Source organism: Trypanosoma brucei, chromosome 3 (genome assembly GCF_000002445.2).
Source record: "Trypanosoma brucei brucei TREU927 chromosome 3, complete sequence".
Lineage (NCBI taxonomy): Eukaryota > Euglenozoa > Kinetoplastea > Trypanosomatida > Trypanosomatidae > Trypanosoma > Trypanosoma brucei.
The window spans coordinates 1,360,316-1,372,749 of NC_007276.1; the positions used below are offsets into that span (position 1 = coordinate 1,360,316).

The following is a 12,434-nucleotide window of genomic DNA, read 5'->3' on the forward strand; positions in this document are numbered from 1 at the left end:
AAAAAAGAGTGGCCACATTACTTGACATTGTCAAGTAACCCCCCCAAAAAATGGCGGAAGGCTTACGAAAGGCAAGCCTTTATCACAATAGTAACAGTTTCGTGTAAAGGGGAGGGTGGAAAAGCAAAAAAACAAAAACAAACTTAAAGGAAGAGAGAGGGGGAGAGGTCTCATTCTTTCCCCCTCGCCCTCCGTTGCTCCTGGGTAATTAAAATATATCGTTGGGTAGCTCCCTCATCGTGGAGGTAGCGGCTGACTCAGCACGCCGAAGCCATCCCGACCATAGCGGTTTTGGTAGTAAAACATGAATTAGAGGTTGCCGAGGACAAAAGATGCCGGGGAATATGGCAGGGTCGGGGCCGCGTCTGTGCAAGGGGTGGAATAGCCGTGTCACCCACCACGTCCTTTTCGTGGCTGGAACCAAGAATGCAGCTGAAGTTGCGAACACTCACTACGCGATCACCCTTGGAAATCACATTCCCACTGGGAGCGCACTGTCCCGTGGAGTACGAGCAATGCTCTCCCCGCAGGAAGGCTGAGAATTCTCTCGACACTGCCCCAAAGTTGTCCCCGGTAGGAACAACACCGTAGACAGGTTGCACCGGTGGGGTGGTAAACTCCCTGGCCATCACAGTCTCGGGGAAGGAGGTATCAAACGTCCCCTGCGTTGGACTTACCAACATTACGCACTGAGGGAAGGTGGCGCTCAGGGGAGTTATCAGTTCTGAGGTTGAGCCAATATGGGCACTGGGCAGGAGCGCCACAGCAGCCGGGGCTGCTGCTGGTGGCCACACAGCCATTTGCTGCTGCAGTAACGCAAATGGCGCAGCCTGAGCCGTGGGCATTGCCGCGACCAGTGGTTGTGGGTTGCCGTAGATCGGGCTGCTGTACTCCCAGCGTGGTATGTCTGAAAATACACCGGGAATCTCCATTCTTGCTACCCCTTTTCTTCTCGCTGTAAGCTCCACCCCTTCGTGTATTAAGGTGCCCTGTTCTTCAACGAAAACCCACGCTGTAGCTCTCCCGCTTTCACCTCCGGTTGGTTGTATTCTTTTCTCCTGAGTTGCCCTTAATATCAATGAGCTGTCGGCCACGGATATTGTCCCTGCCGAACCAACAGCACCGCAAGACAAAAAACAAACAGGACCACGATAACCACACACACAAAAATAAAGGTAAACGAAGAGAAAATAAAGAAAAATGAGGAAATACAAATGGTGCTATGCGGTAAGGAACAATTCAAATTTTTTAAAAATAAGGGAACCAGAACCAAAGGCTGGAAGCACCCCCCTCCACAACGAGTCCGGTTACCGGACCTTTGCGCGGCATGCGGTAAAAAGGCATGTTCCCTAGCCGAAGCACTTAAAATTAGGAAAGGGCGGCAAGTGAAGGTAACCCCGAAAACCCAAGCGGCATGCCGAAATCTGAGGCTTTGACAATCAATTAACATCGGCTAAAGCTAATAAATAATGGAAAATAATAGTGGTACCAAACAAACCCAACCGTACCGCTCAAACTGGTTGCCGCTCCACAATCTTCAAACATTTTCTTTTCTTTGACACACTCCCCTTCCACGCACTGTCCCTTACTACTGGTCTGAGGGATGAGGCTCGAGGTGCCTGCAACGTGGCTTATGCTTTAGAGACGCCAAAACGGTCATCAAGCGAATCTGTTACTTCCTTGTAGACTAATTAGAAACCCTTTTTCTCTTGTAAAAGTAAAGAGATGCCAAGGCAAAGGGTGGCTGCTTTGACTCCGCCACCTTTTCGTCATTAAACAACAACCATTTCCCTGTTTCTTCATCCCGTATATGGCATACATAGTGTCCCGTCTTGGCACTGGCTCCCATGTGACTTATCATGGCGTGCAATCGGTAGCTTGCCGGTCCATCAACCTCGGGTGCAGTGACATTCCCGCGGGAAACCAATTGACCTTCAGAGCCCTCGGCCCTTGCGATTTCCCCCTCAATGTCGTTGCGGCTGAACACGTAATCAAGTGCCCTCTCCACGTTCATGCCTGTCTGCTGCAGCGCGTATTTTGCAATTTTTTCATCAACACCCATGCTAAGCAGTGTAGCGAGCGCCATCTCGTCCACCGGCGTGAGCGCTGCGGAAACCGGCTTGTGTCGCAGTTCCCGCTCATTGGAAGGCATCTCCACTTCACCGCTCTGTAGTCCCTTTCCACGAAGATACTCCAAGTCAACTTCCTCCGGTACCTCTACAAACACATCCCGCTTCGTCACTGTCATTGTCTCCGCGTCGAAGTGTGCCCGACGGAGGTAAACTGCGAGAACATCCGGAAACGTCGCCACGCGTACAGTTTCGTTGTAGGTGACCTGGTTCCCGCACGCACTACAGCTGCAGTCTACTTCAATGGTTTTCATCAAAGATGTTATACAGGCTTCCAGCGAGGTCCGAGGACGACTTGCCTCAATTTCTTCTTCCGTGAGTTTGCGGTTACAAGCAGACCTCCGCTCTGCGGTACCCAGGGGGATGGGGAGCGAAAGACAACAGTCTGACTCATACGTGTAACGTACCTTGCGGCAAGAGCTACACTCAACACGATTCTCCAACTTCATCTTAAAAATATCAACCGGGTGCCGGTTTTGCTTCGCGTCGACACATGAGGGTTTGACGTAGCGGCGCATTTCCTCCAATAGATATAAAAAGTACTCCTGGGCGTCCTGCTGCTCACTGGTGCTGAATTCGGGATGCCCCTCCGCGAAAACTTGCTTAAACTCACGTGCCGTTATACCGTTGGGCTCATCATTGTCACTTATGGAAAATTCACCGGAAAGCAGGCCGCTGGCAACGCGCTCCACCTGGCAACTACGACACTTGTAGGGGTTTTCTCTACAGGCATTCTGGTGCCGTGTGTCGCGGCCGGCGTAGAACGCCTCTTTAAAGACCTCTAGCGACATTAGACACTGTAAAACGCAGTTCATGTAGCACGTGTTGCCGAAGTTTCGCATCCCGGTTCTTCCAGGGCCGAAAACTGGAACAAGAGTTTCCCCACTTTCCGTAATCCGGTTGAAGTCAAATTGCGACCAATAATCGTACTGTATCTCTCCGAAAGTTTTTGCAGTTTTTTTTGATGTTTTCACATCTATGCCGAAGTGCTTCATATGGGCCTCAAAGTGCACATCGGATACTTCATCATCGCAAGAATAACAGTAGAAGTCTGCGCCTGACGGAGTTATCGTGCCAAGTTTGACCACAACAGGATGCTGCGTGGTGTTGTGGTGTTCCAGTGCATGGCCCCTGCCACCTACTTCAGGTCGCGGGCAACCAACTGCCCCACATGTCACGCACATCCAATTATCCGTCTGACAACCACAACCCGCAACAACACAAGTCTCCATGTGGCTCGGCGCCGGTGAGAATGGGCTAGGTTGCTGCTCGAGACATACCAAATGTGGACACTGAGGCCGAGTAAACTGCTCTTCATTTGCGTCTATGGCTCCCTGCGCTCCTGTGGAGGTGGCATTCAAGATACTCTGGTAGCATCCCTCAAGCAACTCGGGGGGCGACGAGAACGTGAGTGAGCACAGGGCGCAGCAGATGGCGCTCTCATATTCTTTTGGGAGTACAACGCCAAGTTTGTTCACATCCCTCGGTGCATCATCCTCCTTCTGGGGACACTCCTTCAGCCATACGTACATCGCATGGTTCGAGCGCAGTGAAACGTGCTTCCTCACGTGCACTTCACAGAGGGCGATATGGCAACACATGCACACCAAAACACCTCCATTGTGCATGCATGTCCGGCAGCAGTAAGCGCACTCCTCCTTGTGAACGGCGGACTGATGATGCGGAGTTGTAACAGCCGATTCATCCCAGCAATGGGCACATGCCTCCTGAGTTATAGAAAAGGGAGGCGGCATTACCGCTTTGCGCGAGTTACTTTCAATACTTCACCCCACTCACCCCTGTTCTACTGGCTTCTCCTAGCCACACCTTTTCCTTGCACAAAACTTACTGTATCTCAAGAGAATGAGGGCGGTATCGCAGATATTACGCAGGATACACATGTTAGTTGATATAGCTCATTTGGCAAAATCAGGACCAATGGCGAACGTAACATGCATGCGTTGCCTTTCACAGATAAACCAGCAGCACACCCGATGCGGCACAACCATACAGGGATCTAGAAGCTGGAAAAATTAGAACCTAACGCCGGTTGGGCGAACAGCTCACATCTACACAGGTATGCGTACCCGAAGGCTTATGGCCCTCACCCCTATACAGAGTAATAATAAAACGGCAAGAAATATCGTACAACGCTGCACGTCATGTCACCGCTGGTAGGTTGGAAGAGGCCCAGACACACCACTGGGGCGGTGGTGAGGGAGAGAGAACCTGTACCGTTCCCGTGGTTAGTAAACATTTTCGGTCTTGTGTGACGCATGGTGCGGAAGAAAAAAAGGAGAGGACCGATGGTGTTCGCCGCAGCTGAGCCGCTCCACCGCCCATGCGGATGCATGGGACACACAACTGGAACAGAAATGTCAGCTTAAGTCAGACTCTTGAATAACTGCAATTAAGACACACCATCGTGCGTCTTAAAATAGAGGCCACTGGCTCCTCAGACAGTTCGACATGAGAACACTTCAAGACTGACATCAGACGCGCACGACCCTCTTCTACCGGCGTCTGTGTCCATATTAATGGCCAAACCATCCGCGGCCGTTGCAGTGACACGGACGAGGTGATCATGCACCCACTTGCATCCACGCGCGAAAACCCAACTATATGATCTTCCACGCGATCCCGCCTCAAATTTTTCTACAGCACTCCTTTCCATGGATATCTCCCGATTTGCTTATCATGAGAGTTAGGTGCTTTTTCTCCAGTAGATATGCTGCGGATTCCCCGCGTGGTGGTCTCAGACACGCATCGTACGCCACTTGCCAGCCGTTTAAGCTGTTGTTTAAACAAGTGGTGCACCCAAATACCAAAAAAAAAAAAAAGAGAGGAACTAATAAAGTTCGAGCGACAAGAATTGAGCACTTTGGGATGGGATGGTGACAATCGCATCAGGTGTAAAGCATACGGTCCTGTGTCCGCAGTTTTCATCGTTACGCCTACTAAAACTCAAAAGAGAAGAGGCGTTTCTCTAGCGCTAAACCACTGATGGGGGAAAACACAGCTCGTGCCCTCATTGCTCGTTTTAGCGCTGAAGCCCCTCTCCAATATTATACGTCCCTTGTTCCATAACCAAATAGCTACGGTTTAGGACACCGCCAAACCTACTAGCCTACGAATTGGTGAAGAACGGTTTCCTTTTCTCCAGGAAGGCACGCATACCTTCCTTTTGGTCAGCTGTGGCAAATGTAGCCTGGAATATCCGTCGCTCGTAATTTAGGCCCTCGCTCAGTGTTGCTTCAAACCCCCTATTGACACAATCTTTCGCAAGGGAAGTTATTAAGCAGCTGTTCAACGTAATTTTTTCAGCGACTGACATAGTTGCCGTGGTAAGTTCCTCATGCTTCACAACACGGGAAACCAAACCAGCGCGCTCCGCCTCTTCTGCAGTATACTGTTGTCCCGTCAGCACCCATTCCATCGCTTTACTTTTACCAATTAGCCGCGCAAGCCGTTGTGTACCGCCAGCGCCCGGAATTGTTCCAATTTTAACTTCGGGTTGTCCGAAGGTCGCCTTTTCGCTGGCTACAACGATATCGCAAGACATGACAAGTTCACATCCACCGCCCAAAGCGAAACCGTTGACTGCGGCAATAACTGGTTTCTTAGCATTAGCTACAGTGTCGATACCGCGAAGCATGTCGTCCTTATAAAAGTCAACAAAACTTTTACTTGACATTGCCTTCACATCAGCACCGGCACAGAAGGCTTTACCCTCACCGGTAATGATGATGACCGACACCGACGGATCCGCATCGTACTTCGACACGCTTTCAGCTAGCGCGCATAACAAATCCTTGTTAAGTGCATTAAGTTGAGCAGGTCTGTTAAGTGTCAGCGTCAACACAGCTCCTCTCTGAGAGCACTTAACGACAGCCTCCGTTGCAGAACGTAAAAGTGCACAGGAGCGTAACATTTAATCCATACAGATACACACCTAAACACTTTTAGTAGGTAGCAGGGCAACTTCAAAGAGTTAAGCACAAATAATATCCTATTTTATCGCAAGTAAGCGCATGTTCACGGCGGACCGGCTCTTGCCACACATGTGATGCAAAGCCTCTTCAACATAGGGAACAAAGACATTTCCCCTACCGCTACGTCCCCACCGCACTCAAATTGTCACAGAAACTGGCAAATACATAGGCAATAGTCAAAGGGGGGAAAGATGGTGCCTATCGTAGGTCCCACGCAGCTATGCTTTCATGGGACCATTGGAAAAGGGGCTGACCGTTGTCACCATCCACAAATCATGTGAAAGGAGGCGACAGACTATGTTGATATACCACAGTGCAAAGGGGGACTTGGCTCCGCCTTGTGCGGCAGCCGATAAAGAGTGGGAGCGCTTCTCCACAGATAGCGAACCACGAGAGCGCATATTCACCTCGTGAACTAAATCTTTCGTCTCGTAAGCTCCCCTTCTTTGTTACCCTGTGCGGCTCGGATAAGAGTTGTTACTGCCCTCCACTTACGTTTCCCTCCCGCACTGTGATACAGGTTGGAAAAAATTGACTCTGCCACAAGTGCGGTCAAAAAAACTGGCTTGAGGAACCCACATGCAGATATCGATCCACTAAAGGACCGTGCAGCCCCCCTGCGTTAAAGCCACGGTCTGCACGTCTCCACTGGACCGGCCTATGGCGCATGACCCAACTACGGAAAAGCAAAAGAAAAAATTGGCCAACTATCGAGAAACGAGCTCTTCCACATGCCCGCAGCGGGTCTACAACTCCACTACTTGTGGAAGGATCCTTTCCAGAGTGGAATCACATGCATATTGCCTAGTTGTTGCGGAAGCGCCGCGTCAGTACTCCAATCCCAACTCGTCAAAAACAAAGCGTACGCACACCCACGAGCCCTTCGCCCCCATGAAGGCAAAATGGGCAAAACCACTATCGTTAGTTAGGTACCTGTGGTCCGTTTTCACCGTGCATCAACCTGTCAAACAATTGCAATGGGGCGAATTCCTGAAACCACCTTATGCTGAACAGTAGGTGACAGAGTTTTTTTGTCTGCAGCATCAAGTCGACGACAGGATACCAGCGGCCGTACAAAGTAGACATACTGCCGCTCTGAGTAAACACAGGCAAGCTTCTTTGACAGGGACACATCCAACAACCAATGGCATAGGGAAAAACGTACCTCAATTCTCCCCATCTCTACGGCATTTTACGGTGATCCAACCAATCTAAGGTGTCGGGGAGAAGCTTAGAAGGCGCGAATAATAGTTTAGTAGTGAAGCCGTCGATGTTCACGTTGCGTCGCCAAACTGGAACAGCCGTCCACCAACACCGTAACAATTAAAAAAAAAGCAGTGAAAGTAGGCGTTTCGTCCTAATTTCCCACTACCTTACAGCAGTGCAAGAAGGGAAAAGGTGCCAGCACTGGCACAGAGTGGCACTTAGAAAATGTCCGCTGGCCCTTCCCTATGGCCGTTCACCTCTAACCTGATACGCTGCCAAGAACTAAAACATACAACCGCAAACCAAATTCTCTTATGGTACAGACAGTTGCTCGGGCCAACCACGTTGCCCTGGTTTTATGTGTGCCCAGACATTTGCTATTGAAGTCAACGCAGAAGTGAAGCAAAGGAGCTTTGTAAGCTACAAAAGTGTGACACCTTACGGTCGATTATCTACGGTTCCATCAAAGTATGTAGCATATATAAGCATGGAAAGAAATAGGGTAATAGGCGTGCTTTGTGCCTGTCACCCATCCGTACGTCTTTGTGTGCGTAAGTATATATTTTAAAAAAAATTGTGCCAGTACAAAAATAACAGGACAGCACACCCTTTAATATAAAGTGTACAAACATACAAACTTCATATACTACAGAACACCTAGCATTTCCAATTTTATGTTCACTTCCTTTGCGACGTCTTCTTGGCTGCGCTTCAGGTCCTCTGTTTTCTTTGCATCATTGTTGATAAGGTGAGTCATATGCTCTACGGCCATTTTGACATTTTTAACGGCCAGTTCTTCAGTACAGCCTTCAAAGAAGGGGTGTTTCAATAACTCGGCGGCTGATGGTCGTTCCTGTGGATCCCGAACGAGACATTTCTTGATGAAATCTCGGGCTTCTTCAGAGTACACCGGCTTTTCCGGTAAGGATGGGGTAGTTTCACCCGCTATTTTCCCTAGCAGCTGGAACAAGTTCATCTCATCTGGGGGAGCCCACGGGTTCTTCCCCGTCACCGTGGCGATCACTGTAAGACCCAGAGACCATATATCACTACTGAAGCTGTAAACGGTTTGCTCCAGGCGTTCGGGGGCCATAAAATACATTGTCCCTACGTAGGTTGAAGATACATCAAGCGTTTGCACCAGCTTCGAAACCCCAAAGTCACTAATCTTAACATATCCGTCGTCACGAATAAGCAGATTGCTTGGTTTTAGATCCCTATGAATAACGCGCTTTGTGTCATGGAGGTATACGAGACCAGATACAACCTGAAAAAAAATATCTCGCAATATGGTTTCCTCTATGCCCTCCCAGAAGTAGCTCATATCCTTTAGGGTGTAAGCCATCCACTCCATGGGTATCACAATGGCACCTTCCTCCGAATCCCAAAACGCCCCCAGATTCTTCATGACAAAGGGGGAGTTGGACTGTGAACTGAAGAAGGATAATTCCCGATCTACTTCATCTCGGTGTAACTTTGATGTTATTGGTATGTGCTTCAGCGCAACGGGGGTTCCGTCTTTAAGCCTCGCGAATCGAACGGTGCCGCTTGCGCCCCGGCCAATAATTCTGCGTGATGTGCAATCGATATCTTCTTTCGTCACACTCCCAAGTATTTTCCTCCCATCTGTAGTAAACATACCCGACTCATTAAGCAAGAATGCCCGCAACTGAAGGCAGTTATTATTCTTTATTTGATACGATTGCAAGTCATGCTGGGTTTTTTCCACTGCCACAAGATCTAACGCAATCCCCTTCCTTTTCATTTGGATTGGAATCCGTTCAGAGACACGCGCTGCGTAGTACGAGTTGGGCGCGCCAAGAGCAATCAACAGAGGGTTATTTTTACGACCTTACACTAGTTTTTTTTGTTCAGAAAGAAAGTGGGTATGCCAGTTATGTAAGTCCGAAGTCTCTGAATATACAAAAAAAAACAGTATGTGCATAGATAAGGTGGAGATTTTATTCATTTCACAATTACAAAAAAAACCATTAGAACTATGAAGAACTTAATGTGTGTAGACAGAACAGAAAAGTCGAGGGGGTGTGTAACAATATGTATACGTTAGGTAGGAAATTCTCCTACCATTGATCTTTAGGCGAAGGTATGGTATCGACGTGACCCTCGCCACTGCTGTAACCACCGTCCAACCCGAGGAAAACACTATCTCCCTGCGTGCCAGCGGTTGAAGCACACACCGCTGGATGCTTGTCTGACCTTTCGGTGGCTGAAGATCTTTTGTGAGTCTCGTTCACAGGTGCGGCCCAGTGCAGATGCTTGGACCGGCCACAAGTGGCACAAAGAGGCCTCCCCCATTGAGGTCTGAAACTACCACACACAACACCAATGTTATTTCTCTTTGGTGTCGCTTTCATTTTTTCTGCTTCCTGCCTAAAGCGGGAGACGGCGCTGTTCACAGCATCGAACGGTACACGTTGTTGACAGGAGGTCCGCGCGGCAAGCGCTGACGATGCGGACTCCACCGGGTTGTTGCGATGGCTACGTTCTCTTACCTGCTTCTTGGGCGTCCCGTCCCGAGATCCAGGGGCAGAATGGGGTCCGACACAATGGTCCACGTGATCTCGGCTGCCACGACGAGCCATCGACGATCTGTTCTGCACTCCGCTGTACGAAACCGCCCGCCTCAAACTTTTTACAGGCGGTGCAGCCTTCTCTCCAAACTTGATAACTTTGGGAGAAGGTAATGGACAGACCGTATGATGTAAGGAAGGCGTGATATCATTTACTCGATTTTTACATCGTGCAGTAAATGGCAGACCTTTGTTGCTAGTTTGTAAGGCCATAGGTCGTGGCCGAATGACCAAAGTGCCTTCATTTTTTCCTTGAAAAACGTTATGAAGTAGGAACCTGTTGGAGAGTACAGCGTCTTGATATTCTGCTTGAATCTCCGAAGGTTTCAAATTTCGCACTCGCAAAAATTCGGGTACTTTTAAAAGGACATCAGATACGTCGGATGTTTCGTCCACTACAAGTTTAACCGCTTCATCATCGGTATGATGTGGTTCTCGCAACCACACTTTGACTACTCCCATTGTCGGTGTCGAAACTGCGAAGAAGGGGAAAAGGCGCGCCACAATAAATTTGAGTTGACTGAGCAGCATGCAACTACTCCCCCCCCCCCCCAAGATGCGGGGGTATGCTCATCAAGAGGAGAGGTGGTGCAACAAGGCTATAAATGAAGGTGGATGACAATGATTTTTCTCCACGGCGAAGAGAAAGCTTGTATTAAAGAAAAATTCTTTTGAAATTACAGACCCCTTCAATAAAACATTAATTTGCCGACTCCAGACACTCTTACAAAGGGGGGGGGACACGTGTAATGCTAAGGGATCAGATATCGTGGGTACCTTACAGACGCACAGCCTCTTCATCCAATAAACCAATAACCATCCTCAACCACCTCAACACACAGTGCGACCGGAGTAGTGTTCCTCAGAAGCGTCGACACTTCACATATTTCTCCGCACAGCCACCCCAATATTAGGACTTCATTCTGTGTTTACTGCGGCAGTTCATCGCATGCCAGACGGGAATACCACCACATATTCACATACTGTTACAACAAATCATTGATCCGTGCCCATGCTACATAATAATATATAAGAAAACTAGTTTGCTTCCCGTTAGTACGCACCTCCAAGCAAACGTTCAAAAAGAACGAAAACATTGGTCCATCTCCAACGCATTAGAGGAACAGATGAGGGCTTCGTATTGCCCTTCTGATTTCACAACCTTCTCATGGGAGAAATGCCGCGAGCTGTTGCCGGTCTCCTCAGATAAAAATACACAGATGTCGTTGATACTCCCCTCCTCAGCCCGAATTGTACGTTATAATATGATTACCTATATAAGTGCCTAATGGTTACCGTAATTTGGGTGACAAACGCCATGAATCCTGTTACCGATGGACGCGTTGTAGTTAAACTCGAAAAAAAAAAACACTCACCAGAAGTATCCAAAATATTAAACACGATCACCATCGACATGTGGATCGCATCTTCATCCTTGTCAGGTCCCCCCAAACAAGCTCACAGATCCTGCGGTACTATAATTGTCTGAGTCGCGCTGATTTCTGCTGTTTTGGTATTACCGCGGTGAGGCCATCTCATAGTGTATCGCGCTTACAAGAGCGTTCCTTTGACACCCCGCTACTTTTTAAGCTGCCCCACGTGCCATCATGTCAAACTGTTTGACCGACGAGATTGTGCAGGCATTAGGACAAAAGAAATATAAAATGAACACAGGAACGGTGATTGTCGTTGCCAGCAGTAGTCTATCAAAAATAATAAAAGGCACGAGGAGACGTAGACAATCAGCGAAGAAATTGCAGGTGTATTTGAACTGAAACTCTGCTGAGGACTCATATGACTCCCTATCTTTCACGCAAGACATTAGCGGCCAAAGAGTTTCGCATGTTTTCTTATATTTACTCCTTACGTTTTAGTATCACTCGTTCCCTCACCAAATAAGACTCAATGGAGTTTACCCGCTTCAACTATGCTAGTGTTTCATTCAGCCTTCACCATCTTATTCAAAGGCTAGAAGAGGGTTTTGGAACAGTTCATCAAATTCTGTCAGCGCGCGCTCGAGGAACTCTATGTCCTTGCACTCCGGAGAAAAAAACCTGAAGAGAGAATCGGTTCGAGCCTTCTCGGTTCCAGGTTTCCATAGTATGGGTTGCAGAGAAAGTGTATTTACACTGGGATCAAGCTCACGGGAGAAGGTTCCCTCTTTCACAAACATGTTCGGGCGAAAAGTCACCGACACGCAACGGCAGATAGACCCGTCCCTAACACTTGTCTTCACTCTAAAGTCTGTCAGAGCCCGTACAATTTTTGGATCAATTGTACCATTTAGTAACCCCATAAGGGGAGATTCCACTGCCACAAATGCACTGCCCCAAAACCCTTCTATTTTTTCCAGCTCGAGGTGCCGTTTATCGAAAAGTGGTTCAATCTTTGACCGGAAATCAATGCGCACTTGATTTGTAAATTCTTCGATTTCCTTTTCCACAGCTGTCACTTTCTCATTGCATTGAGTAACCGCATTAAGAACGTCCACCGGTATGGAGCTCATCTTCACTTGT

At 48.5% G+C, this 12,434-nt stretch overlaps 6 protein-coding genes across 6 annotated transcripts, besides 1 other annotated feature; all 6 read right to left on the reverse strand.

The window, feature by feature from the left end:
• Positions 1-12,434: part of a sequence feature (sequence corresponds to BAC RPCI93-48K5) that runs on past both edges of the window.
• Tb927.3.4830 (hypothetical protein) lies at positions 258-932 on the reverse strand (the record flags this gene model as incomplete). The annotated part of the gene is made up of 1 exon (XM_838982.1): positions 258-932. One exon carries the CDS (start codon positions 930-932, stop codon positions 258-260), a length of 675 nt encoding a protein of 224 aa, XP_844075.1.
• On the reverse strand, positions 1,688-3,883 carry Tb927.3.4840 (ubiquitin hydrolase, putative; the record flags this gene model as incomplete). Its single annotated transcript, XM_838983.1, has 1 exon — positions 1,688-3,883. The coding sequence occupies one exon, from the start codon at positions 3,881-3,883 to the stop codon at positions 1,688-1,690; it is 2,196 nt and encodes a 731-aa protein (XP_844076.1).
• Tb927.3.4850 (enoyl-CoA hydratase, mitochondrial precursor, putative) lies at positions 5,257-6,060 on the reverse strand (the record flags this gene model as incomplete). The annotated part of the gene is made up of 1 exon (XM_838984.1): positions 5,257-6,060. One exon carries the CDS (start codon positions 6,058-6,060, stop codon positions 5,257-5,259), a length of 804 nt encoding a protein of 267 aa, XP_844077.1.
• On the reverse strand, positions 7,974-9,092 carry Tb927.3.4860 (protein kinase, putative; the record flags this gene model as incomplete). Its single annotated transcript, XM_838985.1, has 1 exon — positions 7,974-9,092. One exon carries the CDS (start codon positions 9,090-9,092, stop codon positions 7,974-7,976), a length of 1,119 nt encoding a protein of 372 aa, XP_844078.1.
• On the reverse strand, positions 9,409-10,449 carry Tb927.3.4870 (hypothetical protein, conserved; the record flags this gene model as incomplete). Its single annotated transcript, XM_838986.1, has 1 exon — positions 9,409-10,449. The coding sequence occupies one exon, from the start codon at positions 10,447-10,449 to the stop codon at positions 9,409-9,411; it is 1,041 nt and encodes a 346-aa protein (XP_844079.1).
• On the reverse strand, positions 11,876-12,424 carry Tb927.3.4880 (hypothetical protein, conserved; the record flags this gene model as incomplete). Its single annotated transcript, XM_838987.1, has 1 exon — positions 11,876-12,424. The coding sequence occupies one exon, from the start codon at positions 12,422-12,424 to the stop codon at positions 11,876-11,878; it is 549 nt and encodes a 182-aa protein (XP_844080.1).